Here is a 12789-nt window from a genome sequence, read left to right as displayed (position 1 = left end):
GGGTTTATTTCACTCCCAGTTCCATATAATGGTTCATCACCAAAAGCAGTGAGAGCAAGAACTCACACAAGGCAGGGACCTAGAGGCAGGAGCTGATATAAATGCCATGGAAGGGTGCTGCTTACTGGCTTGCTCTCCATAGCTTGCTCAGCCTGATTTCTTATAGAACCCAGGACCACCAGCCTAGGGCTGGCACCTCCATTATCTGGCCTCCCAGATCAGTCACTAATTGAGAAAGGCTTTTTAGGCTTCCCTAAAGCCCAATTGTATGGAGGGATTTTCTTAACCGAGTCTCCTTCCTCTCAGATGACTCTAGCTTGTGTCAAGTTGACAAAAAACTAGTGAGCACACCATGTTAGCCTGGAACTCTTGACCCTCATGTTTCTGGCTTGAAGTTCCTGGGATGACAAGAGTGTGCTACTTTTCCTGGCTTAAAGTCGGTGATTTTAGAAAGTCCTTATCCAGAAATAGTGGCCTGGTTATATAGTCCCAATTATTTGAGAGACTGAGGTGAGAAATTCATCTGAACTTAGATATACAAAACCAAATAGTGAAGGGGCAACCTAGTGAAACCCACTCTCCATATAAACAATTAGATAAATAAACACATGGAAATGGTATCACAACAAATAAAGAAAAAAGGCTCATTATAGATTCAAAGACAAAAATACGGTAAATGTGAAATAATACAAAAATATATTGCATATAAATAATAACCAAACAATAGCTGGGGTAGCCTTGTTAATACCAAACAATATGGACCTTAAGTCATCATCTGTTACAAAAACAGGATGTTAAACATTAATATCAATTCACCATAGAGTCATATCAATTATAAACATATATCTACTAAGTGTCAGAACCCCAAAGAATGAAGCAAATGTCAGCAAAATAAGTGAGGAAAAACTCACAATAGCTCTACAGTTACAGAAGGAATCTTTGACAAATTTCTTTCAGATAGAACAAGTAGAGAAAGGACATGGGCCATTGAACCATGCCTTAGGTCAATGATTCCCAGGGGAATCAAACATGATGTCATTCACACCAAGAGTCCAATATACATCTTCTCAACTGCACATGGAAAATTCTCCAAGATACATAATACACTTAAGGAGATTAAAATCATTTTAAAAAAATAATTACCTGTTGATGGTTGATGATATGGCTTAGTGGTTAAAAGCATGTACTGCCCTTCCAGAGGACATGAGTTCAATACCCAGCACCTACATCAGGCAGCTTGTAACTGCCTATAACTCAGCTCCAGGGGGATCTGACACTCTTGGCCTATAGGAACACCTGTATATACACATAAATAATTTTTTAAAAAACTGTCTTTTTTTTTTTTACAGTAGAACAGGCAAAAATAACAGAAAGAAAACGAGAAAAATCACAAATGTGGAGGTTAAACAGCAAACTCTGAATGAATGTATCAAAGAAGGAATCACAGGTAAAGTTAAGAATCCTTACAGCAGATTAAAATAAAACTCTGTTCCCAGCAGGGCCCTGAGCTGTATGAGTGGGAAAATCGAACTGAGCACAAACAAGTATGTAAATAAGCATGTGTGCATTCATTCTGACTCTACTCTCCTGTGGCTGTGGTGTGACCAGCTGTTTGGGGTCCCTACCTTGACTTCCCCATAATGGCGGAATGTAGTCTGTTATTATAAGTTGAAATAAATCCTTTCCTTCATATGCTGCTTCTCATCAGGGTATTTCATCACAACAGAAATGAAACAAGTACTGAGTATCAAAGCAACTAGGATGCAGATAAAGCTGTGCTAAGAGTAACATTCATAGCACTAAACACATGTGTTGCCACAAAAAACGTCTTGGATTGGTCTCTTAACTGTCTACCTTAAGTGTCTAGAAAAGGAGGAGTAAGCTAAGCTCAAAGCAGAAGACAACAAAGATGAAAGCATGAATGAGAGACATAGCCAGGCATGGTGGCACACGCCTTTAATCCCAGCACTCGGGAGGCAGAGGCAGGCGGATTTCTGAGTTCGAGGCCAGCCTGGTCTACAAAGTGAGTTCCAGGACAGACATAAAGACTAGGAAAGTGAGGATGGGGTGGGAAAGCAGCTGGAAAGATACTCAGGGGTTGAAGCTCTTCCAGAAGACCTGAGTTCAGTTCCCAGCATCCTCAGCAGGCAGATCACCATGGCCTACAACTCCTGCTCCAGGGGATCCAAACACTCTCTTCTGGTCTCCATGAGCACCTGCACACACATGTCTATAAACACACAGAGATGCAGACCTAAAAGCAAATACATTTTTAAAGGACAGTGGTAATGGGAGAGAGAAAAGAAGGGGTCAACCCTACACAGAGAATTACAGGCAGCTAAGGAATACTGTGAGCAGGAGAAACTCCTTTGGGGAAAGAGCACACTGATTGGTTATCCAACACCCAATGGTCATCCCTGAAAACATACATACCACATCCTACACTGAGTAGGTCATACTTATATAGTTAGGAATATACATGCAAAATACATAGAAATAAGTTAGAGAGATAGATAGATAGATAGATAGATAGATAGATAGATAGATAGATAGACAGACAGATAAGCACTGTTTACAGATTAGTAGATTAATAATGTTACCATGGTTCTTTAGTTACTTTTCCTGTTGCTGTAATTAAAATACCCTGGCAGAGAAAGAAGGGGCTCCCTCTGGGTCATGGGGACGTCCACTGTCAAGAAGCAGAGGATGATGAGTCCTTTTGCTCAGCTCACTTGCTCCTTTTTATACAGTGCAGTCCCAGCCTATGGATTGGTGCTGCCCTCTCTGGGCTGGATAGCCATCTTGATTATCTAGACAAGATAATCCCTCACAGGCATGCGCAGAGGGCTTCTCTAGCGGGTGATTCTAGACTCTAGAATCTAGAGCAGTGGTTCTCAACCTGTGGATTAAGACTCCTCGGGGGGGGGGATTAAATGACCCTTTCACAGGAGCTGCCTAAGACCATCAGAAAACACATACGTTTACCTTATGATTCACAACAGTAAGAAAATTATAGTTATAAAGTATCAATGAAAATAATTTTATGGTTGGGGTTCACAACAACATGAAGAACTGTGTTAAAGGGTCTCAGTGTTAGGAAAGTAAGTCACTGGCCTAGAGCCTTCAAGCTGATGGTTGACTTAACCATCTGAGATGGCAATGTTGTAATTTAGATCTGCAATAACCCCCAAAAGCCTCTAGGACCCATCATACTGCTATTGGGATGTTGTGGAAACTTACAAGGGTAGATCTAATGGAAAGTTTTGAGTCATGAGGGGCATGTCCTCAGAGAGGTTGTAGGATTCTGGCCATTTCCTATTCTTTTCTCTTTTTACTTCCTGTCCATGAGAATGAACTGTTTATTCCATCATGACCTTCCTGATACAATGTGCTTTCTCCACACAGGTTCAAAACTGATCATGGATTGAAACCTTCAAACCTCAGACCAAAATAGACCTTTTGTCTGTTTAAGTTGATTTTTTTAAAGTATTTCGTTACAGTAATAGAATGCCAACTAGCACAGGGAACATGCAGTGAAGTCAAATAAGATAGAGGAATGCCATTGAGCATCTTCAGGGTTGAAGTGTGATCTGAATAAAGAAGTAGAGTGGACTCAATTCTGCAGCCGTCTTTACTGAGGGCCATGTTGGCCCAAGAGAAGGGACTTTAGATGGAAGACCAACAACTCCAATCCAGCTAAGAAATTCAGATGCCATCCTAAATGCTCTGGGGACATCCAATAAGTATTAAATGATTTACAAAAGGAATAGATAAAAAGGTAGAGGAGGGGCAGTGTTCTTTAGGTCTTATTCCAAATAGTGGGGTCATGTGACCAAGGATGTCCTTAACCCAGTTACACAGGTTTAAATGCATTGGAACAGGGTCTTGTAGGAATCAGTAACTCTTGCCCCTGTCTCTCCTAAGATTCCTGTATGGCGTAGCTTATCAGAAAAGATCCAGTTAAAAGTGCTGGGTGGACTGGGGTGTGGCTCAGTTGGCAGACTGCTTGCCTAGCATGGCATGCAGGAGGCCCTGGGTTCTATCCCCGGCACCACATAAACTTGCCTAGTGTTGCATGTCTGTACTTTCAGTACTCATCTAGGTCAGGGAGTCAGGAGCTCAAAGTCACGCTTGGTCACATAGAGTTCCTGTCAATAAAACTAAAAAGCTAGAGACAGCTCTGGCACAGCTTAGGTTGTCACCACCAAGGACTTCATGTAGCTGGCCACACAATCTCCTCCCTCTCCCTCTCCCTCTCCCTCCCTCCCTTCCTCTTCTTCTTCTGTTTGAGATAAGGTCTACATGGCTTTGGCTGTTCTGGAACTCACTATGTGAACCAGGCTGGTCTTGAACTCACAGAGATCCACCTGCCTCTAGCTGCCAAGTGCTGGGACTAAATGTGTGAGCCACTGTGACTATCCTTCTCTCTGATTCTCCTAGCTACTCAAATATTTCCTGGGAATGTCTCCCCTCTGTCTTGTGCTAAATCTTCACCTGATAGATAATCACTAGCTCTGAAATATGGGAGAGATGGTTCCTCCTCTCTGGGGGAAAGAACTGAACAAGATGACTGCTCTCTCACAGGTCTGCCGAGTTCTCTGTACAGGTGTCTGGTGTGTGAGCAAGCAGGGTGCTGGCTGTGAGGTCAGGCTTGTGCTGGAATCTCCTGCCAGCTTTGTGTGTGTGTGTGTGTGTGGTGTGTGTGTGTGTGTGTGTGTGTGTGTGTGTGTGTTTGTGTGTGGGGGTGGTTTAAAGATGGGTTTCTATGTGTAATAGCCTTGGCTGTCCTGGAACTCACTTTGTAGACCAGGTTGGCCTCAAACTCACAGAGATCCACATGACTCTGTCTCCCAAGTGCTGGGATTAGAGGTGAATGCCACCACCATGCCCTGGTCATGTCAGCTATTGATCAGAAAGGCAAACTTAGTTTCATTGTAAAAGGCAGAGATCCAAAAGGCCCAGCTCATAGGAAGATGCATGCCATCCTATGATGTAGTCTATTGGAAAAATTCAGACAACAGTGGCTTCCCTATCTACCCTCTGTCCTTCCTGTAGGGAAGTACATTGGGCAAACGTTTCCACACTGGAGACTTCACTTCCCTTTTCAAAAATTTAAGGATGGGCTGGCAAGATGACTAGGTGGGTAAAGATGCTTGCTGCCACGCCCAGTAACCTGACAACCACCAGAACCCACATAGCTCGAGAACAGAACTGTCTCCAGAAAAGTGTCCTCAGATTTTCATACATAATGGAGCATGTGCCCCTCCCCAGATAATAAATAAATGTTTAAAAAGGGGGAGGGAGCTAGTCTAAGAACTGAATGATACATGGGAACTAAAATTTTAAATTAAAAAGAATTTAAAACTGAGCCCAGGTGCTAGAAAGAAAACCCCAGACAAACATAAACTGTTAGCAGCTGTTAATTAGCAACTTGGCCTGTGTGGTTATTGTGTTTACATTTAATTTTTGGTAAAGGTTTGTAAAGAGAAACACAATGTATTCATGACATCACCTTCTAAGAATCACTGTTCCGCTAAACTGAGATGAAAAAGATAATTGCTTGTTTTTATAACTCTAGTTCTTCTGTTATCTTCTTTGTCCTGTGCCTATGGAGCCTTGGCCCCTCCCACTCTCACATCATTGGCCAACTCTGATAGGAGACAAGATTGCTAGCTGGTAAATCTATCCAGAGAAGAAAGAAAAAAAATGAAGAGAACACTATGCCCTCTTCCTCTTCTTCCTCCTCTTCTTCCTCCTCCTCTTCCTCCTCCTCCTCCTCCCATTCCCTCTTCTTCCTCTTCCTCTTCCTCTTCCCCCTCTTCCTCTTCTTTACCTTCCTTTCCTTTCCTTTTCTTTTTAAAGTCAGGGTCTCATGTAGCCCAGGCTGGCCTCAAACTCACTGTATGACTTTGAACCTTTGACCCTCCTCCTCCTTCACCTGTTGAATGCTGGGATTATAGTTATGAACCACTAGGCCTGGTTTCACATGTGCTGAGGATCAAACCCAAGGCTCCAACCTGCTGGGCAACTCTACTGAGCGAGTTACACCCCTAGGCCCTGCCATGTCATCCTAACTCATAAGTAAAGGCTTCTGTCCTTGTTGTTGTGGCTTTAGACCAAAGCTGGGGCCTTGAGCATTTACCCAAGAGCTGTGTCACCAAATTGCACCCCAGGCGATGAAACACCTCTACCAACTGTCCCAGCTTGTTCAAAGATACTTTAGGATGATGTTGTTCAGCCCTGATTTTGAGGCTATCAAAATTAATAAATTTTGATGAAACTCTTTTTTAACAAACAAAAACCAATATCTAGTGACATCTAGGATAAAGTGGGTACTTTTATGCATAGCTTACTTTAATTAGAATAAATTGTTTGAAAAGCAGCATGGCAAAGACACCTGAAGCTTATAAATGCTCTCTAAGGTGAGAATTCTCTTCCTGGGAATCTTTTGAGAGAAGTGGAGGTCGGGGGAGTCCCCAAAGCAGATGCACTCATAAAGGAGCTTAGCACAGAGTTATCTTACAATAGTTAGAATGTGGGCTAATGACGTGAGCTGTCACAGAAACCAGGAAGCTCAAGAGAGGTTGGCCACAGTAGGGGGTCAAAGCATGCATGCACTCTTATCCAGATTATGTGTGACAATAGAGCAAAGTAGGAAACCTTCAAAATGCACAACAAGTCCTGAGGGGAACTTTGGCAAATGTTGGCAGTAACAAGCTTTCTGTAGTAAGAGCCTGAATATGGTGGCTCTTCTTTCCAAAATTCATGTTGTTTCCATGCTTTCCATCAAGATTGTGCTGTGCAGCTTTTCTAAGGAAGAAACTATTAATAAAAATAATAGCCATTCTTTAAAAAAAATACATTGTGTATGTACTTGAATATGCCTGTGTGTGCTCGTGTGGGATCACAGGTGTGTGACCAGGCACCTCTGAGGAGGCCAGGGGACAATTTGCAGGAGTCAGTTCTCTCCTTGTGTGACCTGAGGATCAAACTTCTGTCAGGCTTGGTATCGAGGGCCTTTTACCCACGGAGCCATCATCTCCTGGGCCTAACGACCATATTTTATAGAAGGAAGTAAACACAGTAAGGCCACATGGGATGCTGGGTTGTGAGAGCATCCGAATGGGATGCATAGGAGCACACACAATGCATCATCCTAACTCCAGAAGAAAGATGGGGTAGCTGGGAAGGACCTTAAGAAGGTCTCTGTTCTCTTCCCAAGGGTGATGGATTCCCACAGGGACTGGGAACACCCAGAGAGCAGGAGTCCCCTTTCCAGGGACAACGTCTGCTGTGTTGACTCACCGCTAGTGTCACGGGCATTATCCGTATGCAGGAAAATGGAACACACTCATTCACCAGTGAGACGTCAAGCCTACACACACGGTTTTGACAAGAAGGTTTCACAAAGGGAACGACGGACTCTCCTCCCGCCCCCAACCCTCCTCTCTCCTAATCACACAGAGAATTCCTCCTAGGAAGAGAACTGATTGGAATGAAAGAAAAAAGGGAGAAGACTACCCTTTGTTAGGAGCAAAGCCCCCCAGCTGTCCGAAGTGGTTTTTGTTTTTTAAAGCAGGGCGACCTCTTCATGTGTTAGGGACAGAGAATGTTCTCCACCCACCCCCACCCCCGCAGGCCCTCCTCCTGTGATGTGGCATGTTTGCTTTGCAGGTTTCAGGCATATTTGCTGACGTCAGCTACCCATCAAAGTTTAAAATAATAATAGTCAAAAGGAAAACAGCTCCTTTCTGCCAGGCAGTCGCGCTCTGCCAACTTCTATGTTCCTTCTGAGTTAATAAACGTCCAAGAACCACCTCCCCTACAACCCTAGGGGGAAGAAAAAAAAAGCATGATAATTTTAAAAACCACCAGGTCAGCCCATCACCAGCATAAACCATTCAGACAGGTGGCATTTGTCACACTCTAATGAGGATTTTACCTCTGCCTCCACAAGCAGGCTGTCATTAAGCTTTGTGTCTACCGAATCAAATGACTGTCTGGGGAGGGGGAGGCTCTTTTGGTCAGTTTCTTTTGGTCCCATCCTCGTTTGAAAGATGCTACAGATCCAAGTGTGAGGATGTTTTCTGCACCACAGGAGACTAAGCAACAACCACATAACGATACCAAATAAAGTCTCTCAAAAAAAAGTACCAATTAAGAAAACTCTTTTCATTTTGATTCTACTTGAACATCTGAAAACGTTCGCGCGTGTTATAATCCTACGGTGGCATCAGTGTGGGGACAGTCTGTGAAAAGGGGACATTCCAATAGTGAATTGAATGGGAGGACATGCTCCCATTGGGGACATTCAGACAGGTGATCTCCAACGGGAAGAAACAGCTACAAATCCTGAGCTCTTCTGAACTTATCTTTGCATGTCATTGTGGGAACGGTAGCCAGCCCCTCACTAGTTCAGTTGATACCAGCCTTCTGTACCTCACTGGCAACACACACACACACACACACACACACCATTGTTAATACTTCCTCTGGACAGATTAGATCCACATTCCTCAGAAAGTACTTGGCTCCACAGGGAAATGGACGAACATGCTCCTTCCACTGGCCCAACAGCTAACTACAACTGATAGGTTTAAATTGAAATACCTGGATCAATTACACCGAGTGCCCCCCCCCAGCACTCTCACCAGCAACAGGAGACAATGTCACCCTTCTATCTCCCCTGCCACGCACAGAGGGATGGCCAGCCAGGGGCAACTTAAATTCTTAACTCAGCTTCATGCACTTTCCCCATGGCTCCGCGCTATCTATGGTTAATCTATTTGTTTACCCACCGTGGCCTGTCAGATTGCTTCACTTTTTTTCCCCCTCTTTGGGGCCTTTGCTAGTAAACCCTGCTGTTTGCACGTGACGTTAATTGGCACTTGCAGTTTACTTGAGAACCAGAACCTTATCTCCAACCAAAGATCCTGAAGTTGGACCTGGGTCTGGGTAAACTTCATGAAGAACATAGCTGGTTTGTAATCACGGGGCTGTACTTAGCAGCTAAACACCACGCAGGGCTTCTTGCTTCCAAGCTGTAGCTGACACCAGAGTGTTCTTTGAAAACAGCAAAATAGGCTGCACCTCCCCTTTCTTAACTGTAATTGAATCATGAATTACAAGCCAGCACCTCTGCCTTTGCAGAAACACACCCCAAAAAGCCAGACTACATTTTTACCCTGGATTATGTATACCAGGATTTTATAACTCCAAGTGTTATGTTTCAGGGTGAAGGTGGGGAGCCTTTAACACAATGTATTTAGCAAGGAGAGGCCCAGCCTTACATCCCAGTGCAGTTTGGCCTTTGACAGAAATAAAAGGCAAATGATGTAGCAGATGGGTAATTCCCAAACCTGAAGAAATGTAAACAGCCAGGATTTTGATGCCTATGGGTTTTATCAAAGATGTTAAGCAAGGCTGAGACCAACACTAGTGCGTCCTCTTTGGCTAGTTTGAACACGTTTCCAGTCACAATTAACATTCAAGGAATTTCCTTTCCATCCAAGTGTTTTCTTTTAGCAGCACTTTATGCCACAGACCACAGTTCTAGCTGTCATCAGTCCTTCCCATGCACAGGAGTGGTAAAAATGTCCTGTAATGTTTTCCTTTCCTTTTGTTTTGAAAATGGGCTTGGACCTTGTCACTTACCTAATGTGTTAAAAAAAAAAAAAAAAAAAAAAAAACACCAGGGAGGGGCTCTCACCTCCTGACTCCTCTTCCCTCTAAAGCTTAGAAGCTTAGGGCTTCCTTGTCCAGGACCCTCCTTCACACTCATTCTCAAGACCCATCCGTGGGAACTCTGAGCTCACCCCCATGGCCTCACTTTGTGTCCCTGAGCAGGCCAAGCCAGTGCATGCTGCAAGCGTCTAAGCTTGCTCCCTACTACTTCTACACAAGGGATTCACACACAGGGGGTACCGAGTCTGAGTCTTGGCTATGCATGGAGCTCAGCCCAGTATCTGAGTCCTCATCGTTGCCCGGGCAACTCTTAGCCAGTCCCCGTGCCTGGTCTACCCACATTTCTGCACAGGTCTGAGGCAGAGGTTCGCGAGAGGGTCCGCCGGAACCCAGAGCCCCATCGTGCACCACCGTCTGCTCAAAAGTGCGCAAACTCTGGAGAAGGCCCTGAAGCTCGCGCTCCTTAATATCCCTCTGCTGCTGGCTGTAATCCAAGTCCGCCTTGACGGCCTCCAGGTCCGTGCTGAGCCTCAGCCCGATGTAAAGGCTGGTGCTGAGCTGCGTCCTGACCCGCTCCTGTTCCAGCAGCAGCTCGCTATCCGGACCGCCATCGGGCTCTAAGGACTCCTCTCGAGCCGTCAGCTCCTCATTGCGCCGCTGCATCCAGCGCTGGTTCAGTTCCTCCTGGATCTCGGCGGACAGGCGCTCTAGCAACTCCTCCTGCTGGGCGCGCTCCTCCTGCAGCCGCACCAGGTCGTCACAGCGCCTGGCCAGCTCCTCCAACGCTGCCGCCTGCGCCTCGCCGTCCAGGGGTGCCGCCGGTTCTGTCCCCTTCTCCTCTAGTGTCCCATCTTCCGGCTCCTCTTCAGGAGTTTGTCCGTCCAGGTCGATGCCGGCCCCCACTAGATAGGTATCCTGCACGTAGTTGACTCCGTGCCTCCGCATGCGGTCTAGGTGCACCTTGGCTTCGTAGCGATCTATTTCGCGGTCCAGCTCCCGGAGCCGCTGCACCTGTTGGCGAATCGTGTGGTCCTGCGACAGCACCAGATGCACCAGCGTCTCCATACGCTCTACCGACGCGCTCTCGTGGGTCCGAGTAGACGATGAGCAGGACGAGGCGGTGGACGACGACGTGGATGAACAAGGTGACGACGGCTGCTGCTGGCGCCTCCGGTTGAGCTTGGCCAGTTTGCGGAAGGCCTTTCGTACCACCCGCCGCTGCTTCTCCTGGGTCAAGGCCAGGCTGGGCCGTGCTGGGGCTCCCCGGGCCAAACAGGGGCGCTCGCGGCTGAGCACTACCCGCGCCTCGGCGCTGCGCGGCCCGGCGTTGGGCAGCGACGCTTCGCTGCGCACCAGCACGAAGCGTACATTCTCCTGCTCGTCGCCCCAAGCAGTCCAGAGGCGCAAGATCCGCGTCTTGTTGGGCAGGATGCGCTCAAAGCCGCGCCACTTCTCCACAATGCAATAGCACTGCGGAGGCCCACATAGCATGCCCGGGGGCATCGCGTCGTCGTCATCCTCGTCGTTTTCGTCCGGGGGCTCGGGCAGCTCCAACTGGCCGGAAGGATCCTCCGTCAAGCCCCGTCGCTGGCCCCGCCGCTGCCTGCAGCGCCTCCGGCAGCCGTCCTCCAAAAGCACCCGCACCACGTCCGAGCAGGTGGTGCGGCGGGAGAGGCCGGACACTAGCTTCTCCTCCTGGCAGATCCACACCGATATCTTCTTCTCCGAAGGATCCATGGCGCAACCGGGACGTAAGGAGCAAGTCCGGCTGGGTGCAATTAGGGCAGCAGGGCCAGCGCGGGCAACCTGGCAGCTCCCGAACTGCAGTAGAATCCGTGGCCCTGTCTCCGGCCTCACTAGCCTTTCTCCCGGATTGTGTACCGAAATCGGGCAGCGGCTGCTTTCGGCTCGGACGACGGACTCTCCCAAAGCAGCGCGCCGGGGCTAAGGTTCCAGCGGCTCTGGCTCTGCCCGCGGTGCCCGAGGCCTCCGGGTTTTGCTCCTCCCCACCTGGCTCCACCTCTTCCCACCCCCAGCGCCCTAAGCGCGGCTGAGAGCACCGCAGGCGGGGCGCCCAAACTCGCCCCTCCCAGCCCTGCCGCCGGGTCTGCCCCTGGCTCAGGTTACTGGCGTCCAGTTCCGAGCTTTCTCCACTCCGAACAAAGATGGACCGGGGACCTCTGTGCTACAAGGCCTGGAGCCTGCACCTCAGTAGGCATCAGCTCTGCGCCTCCCTGGGCTCAGCTATGCCTTGCCTCTAGACTTGGTTGGAAACACCTTAACCCGATGTACGTGGTCTTGTGCCCTCTGTACAATGCACTTTGCACAGGAAGGGAAACTGAGGCACCCAACAGTTTCTAGTAGAGACGTTGTAATCTACCTGACCAGTTCACATTTGTAAGCGCTGCCTCTAAACCTTCCAGTCTTCCTCAACCACAGTGGGGTCCATGATCAGATTTGCAATGGTCTAAGAGTGGTACCCAATTCCCCATAGGTCAGATCTGTAGGTCCCCACCTTGCCCCTCCACTTCTCACAGCCTTCTTGACAGAAAAGTCGGGGCCAAACCTAAGCTGATCACCAGTCCTGACTCCAAAGGGGAAACTGAGGCCATTACATGACTGTTTCTGTTGTTCCCATTGCTTCTAAATGTGGTCTGCAAGTGATGAAAATCAAGTATCAGAAGAAATTCAAAGCCACTCTATACTTAAAACCCTCTCAGTGAAAGACTTGTCCAGGAAAGCCCAGATCTGACAGCTCACGCCCCTGCCTCAAGACCTTGGATGTCTCATTATTTCTTGGAAAGTGCTTTGGTCGATTGAATGATTCCTTCCTGGAACATTTGCTGCATTCCCACTATGCTCTAAGTCCAGTGCAAGTGGTGTGATGATGAGCAAGCCTCCTGGCCTGCCAGCAGTTCACCATAGCTCAAGAGACATTTCCAATACCAGGCAAACACAATACCTTGTGTTTCTGACCAGGGAAGTCACCACGTAGTAAGAGATCATGCCTGGATGCTGCTCGGCAGCCTGCCATCTGGGAGAGTCTGCAAAGGCTTCCTTCCCATCAAGGGTACCATCTGAGGCAAGACAAAAAAGAACCATTTG

The 12789-nt window shown here is 47.4% G+C and overlaps 1 protein-coding gene across 1 annotated transcript; it reads right to left on the bottom strand.

Annotated features, from left to right (window-relative positions):
* Nucleotides 1-8154: 8154 nt before the first annotated feature.
* Nucleotides 8155-11647, bottom strand: Rassf10 (Ras association domain family member 10). The gene has a single exon (XM_021216837.1). The coding sequence runs from the start codon at nt 11419-11421 to the stop codon at nt 9895-9897; it is 1527 nt and encodes a 508-aa protein (XP_021072496.1). The 5' UTR covers nt 11422-11647; the 3' UTR covers nt 8155-9894.
* Between the last annotated feature and the right edge of the window lie 1142 nt (nt 11648-12789).

The sequence above is a fragment of the Mus pahari genome, chromosome 1, assembly GCF_900095145.1.
Source record: "Mus pahari chromosome 1, PAHARI_EIJ_v1.1, whole genome shotgun sequence".
NCBI lineage: Eukaryota > Metazoa > Chordata > Mammalia > Rodentia > Muridae > Mus > Mus pahari.
This window is presented reverse-complemented; position numbering and strand designations above follow the sequence as displayed.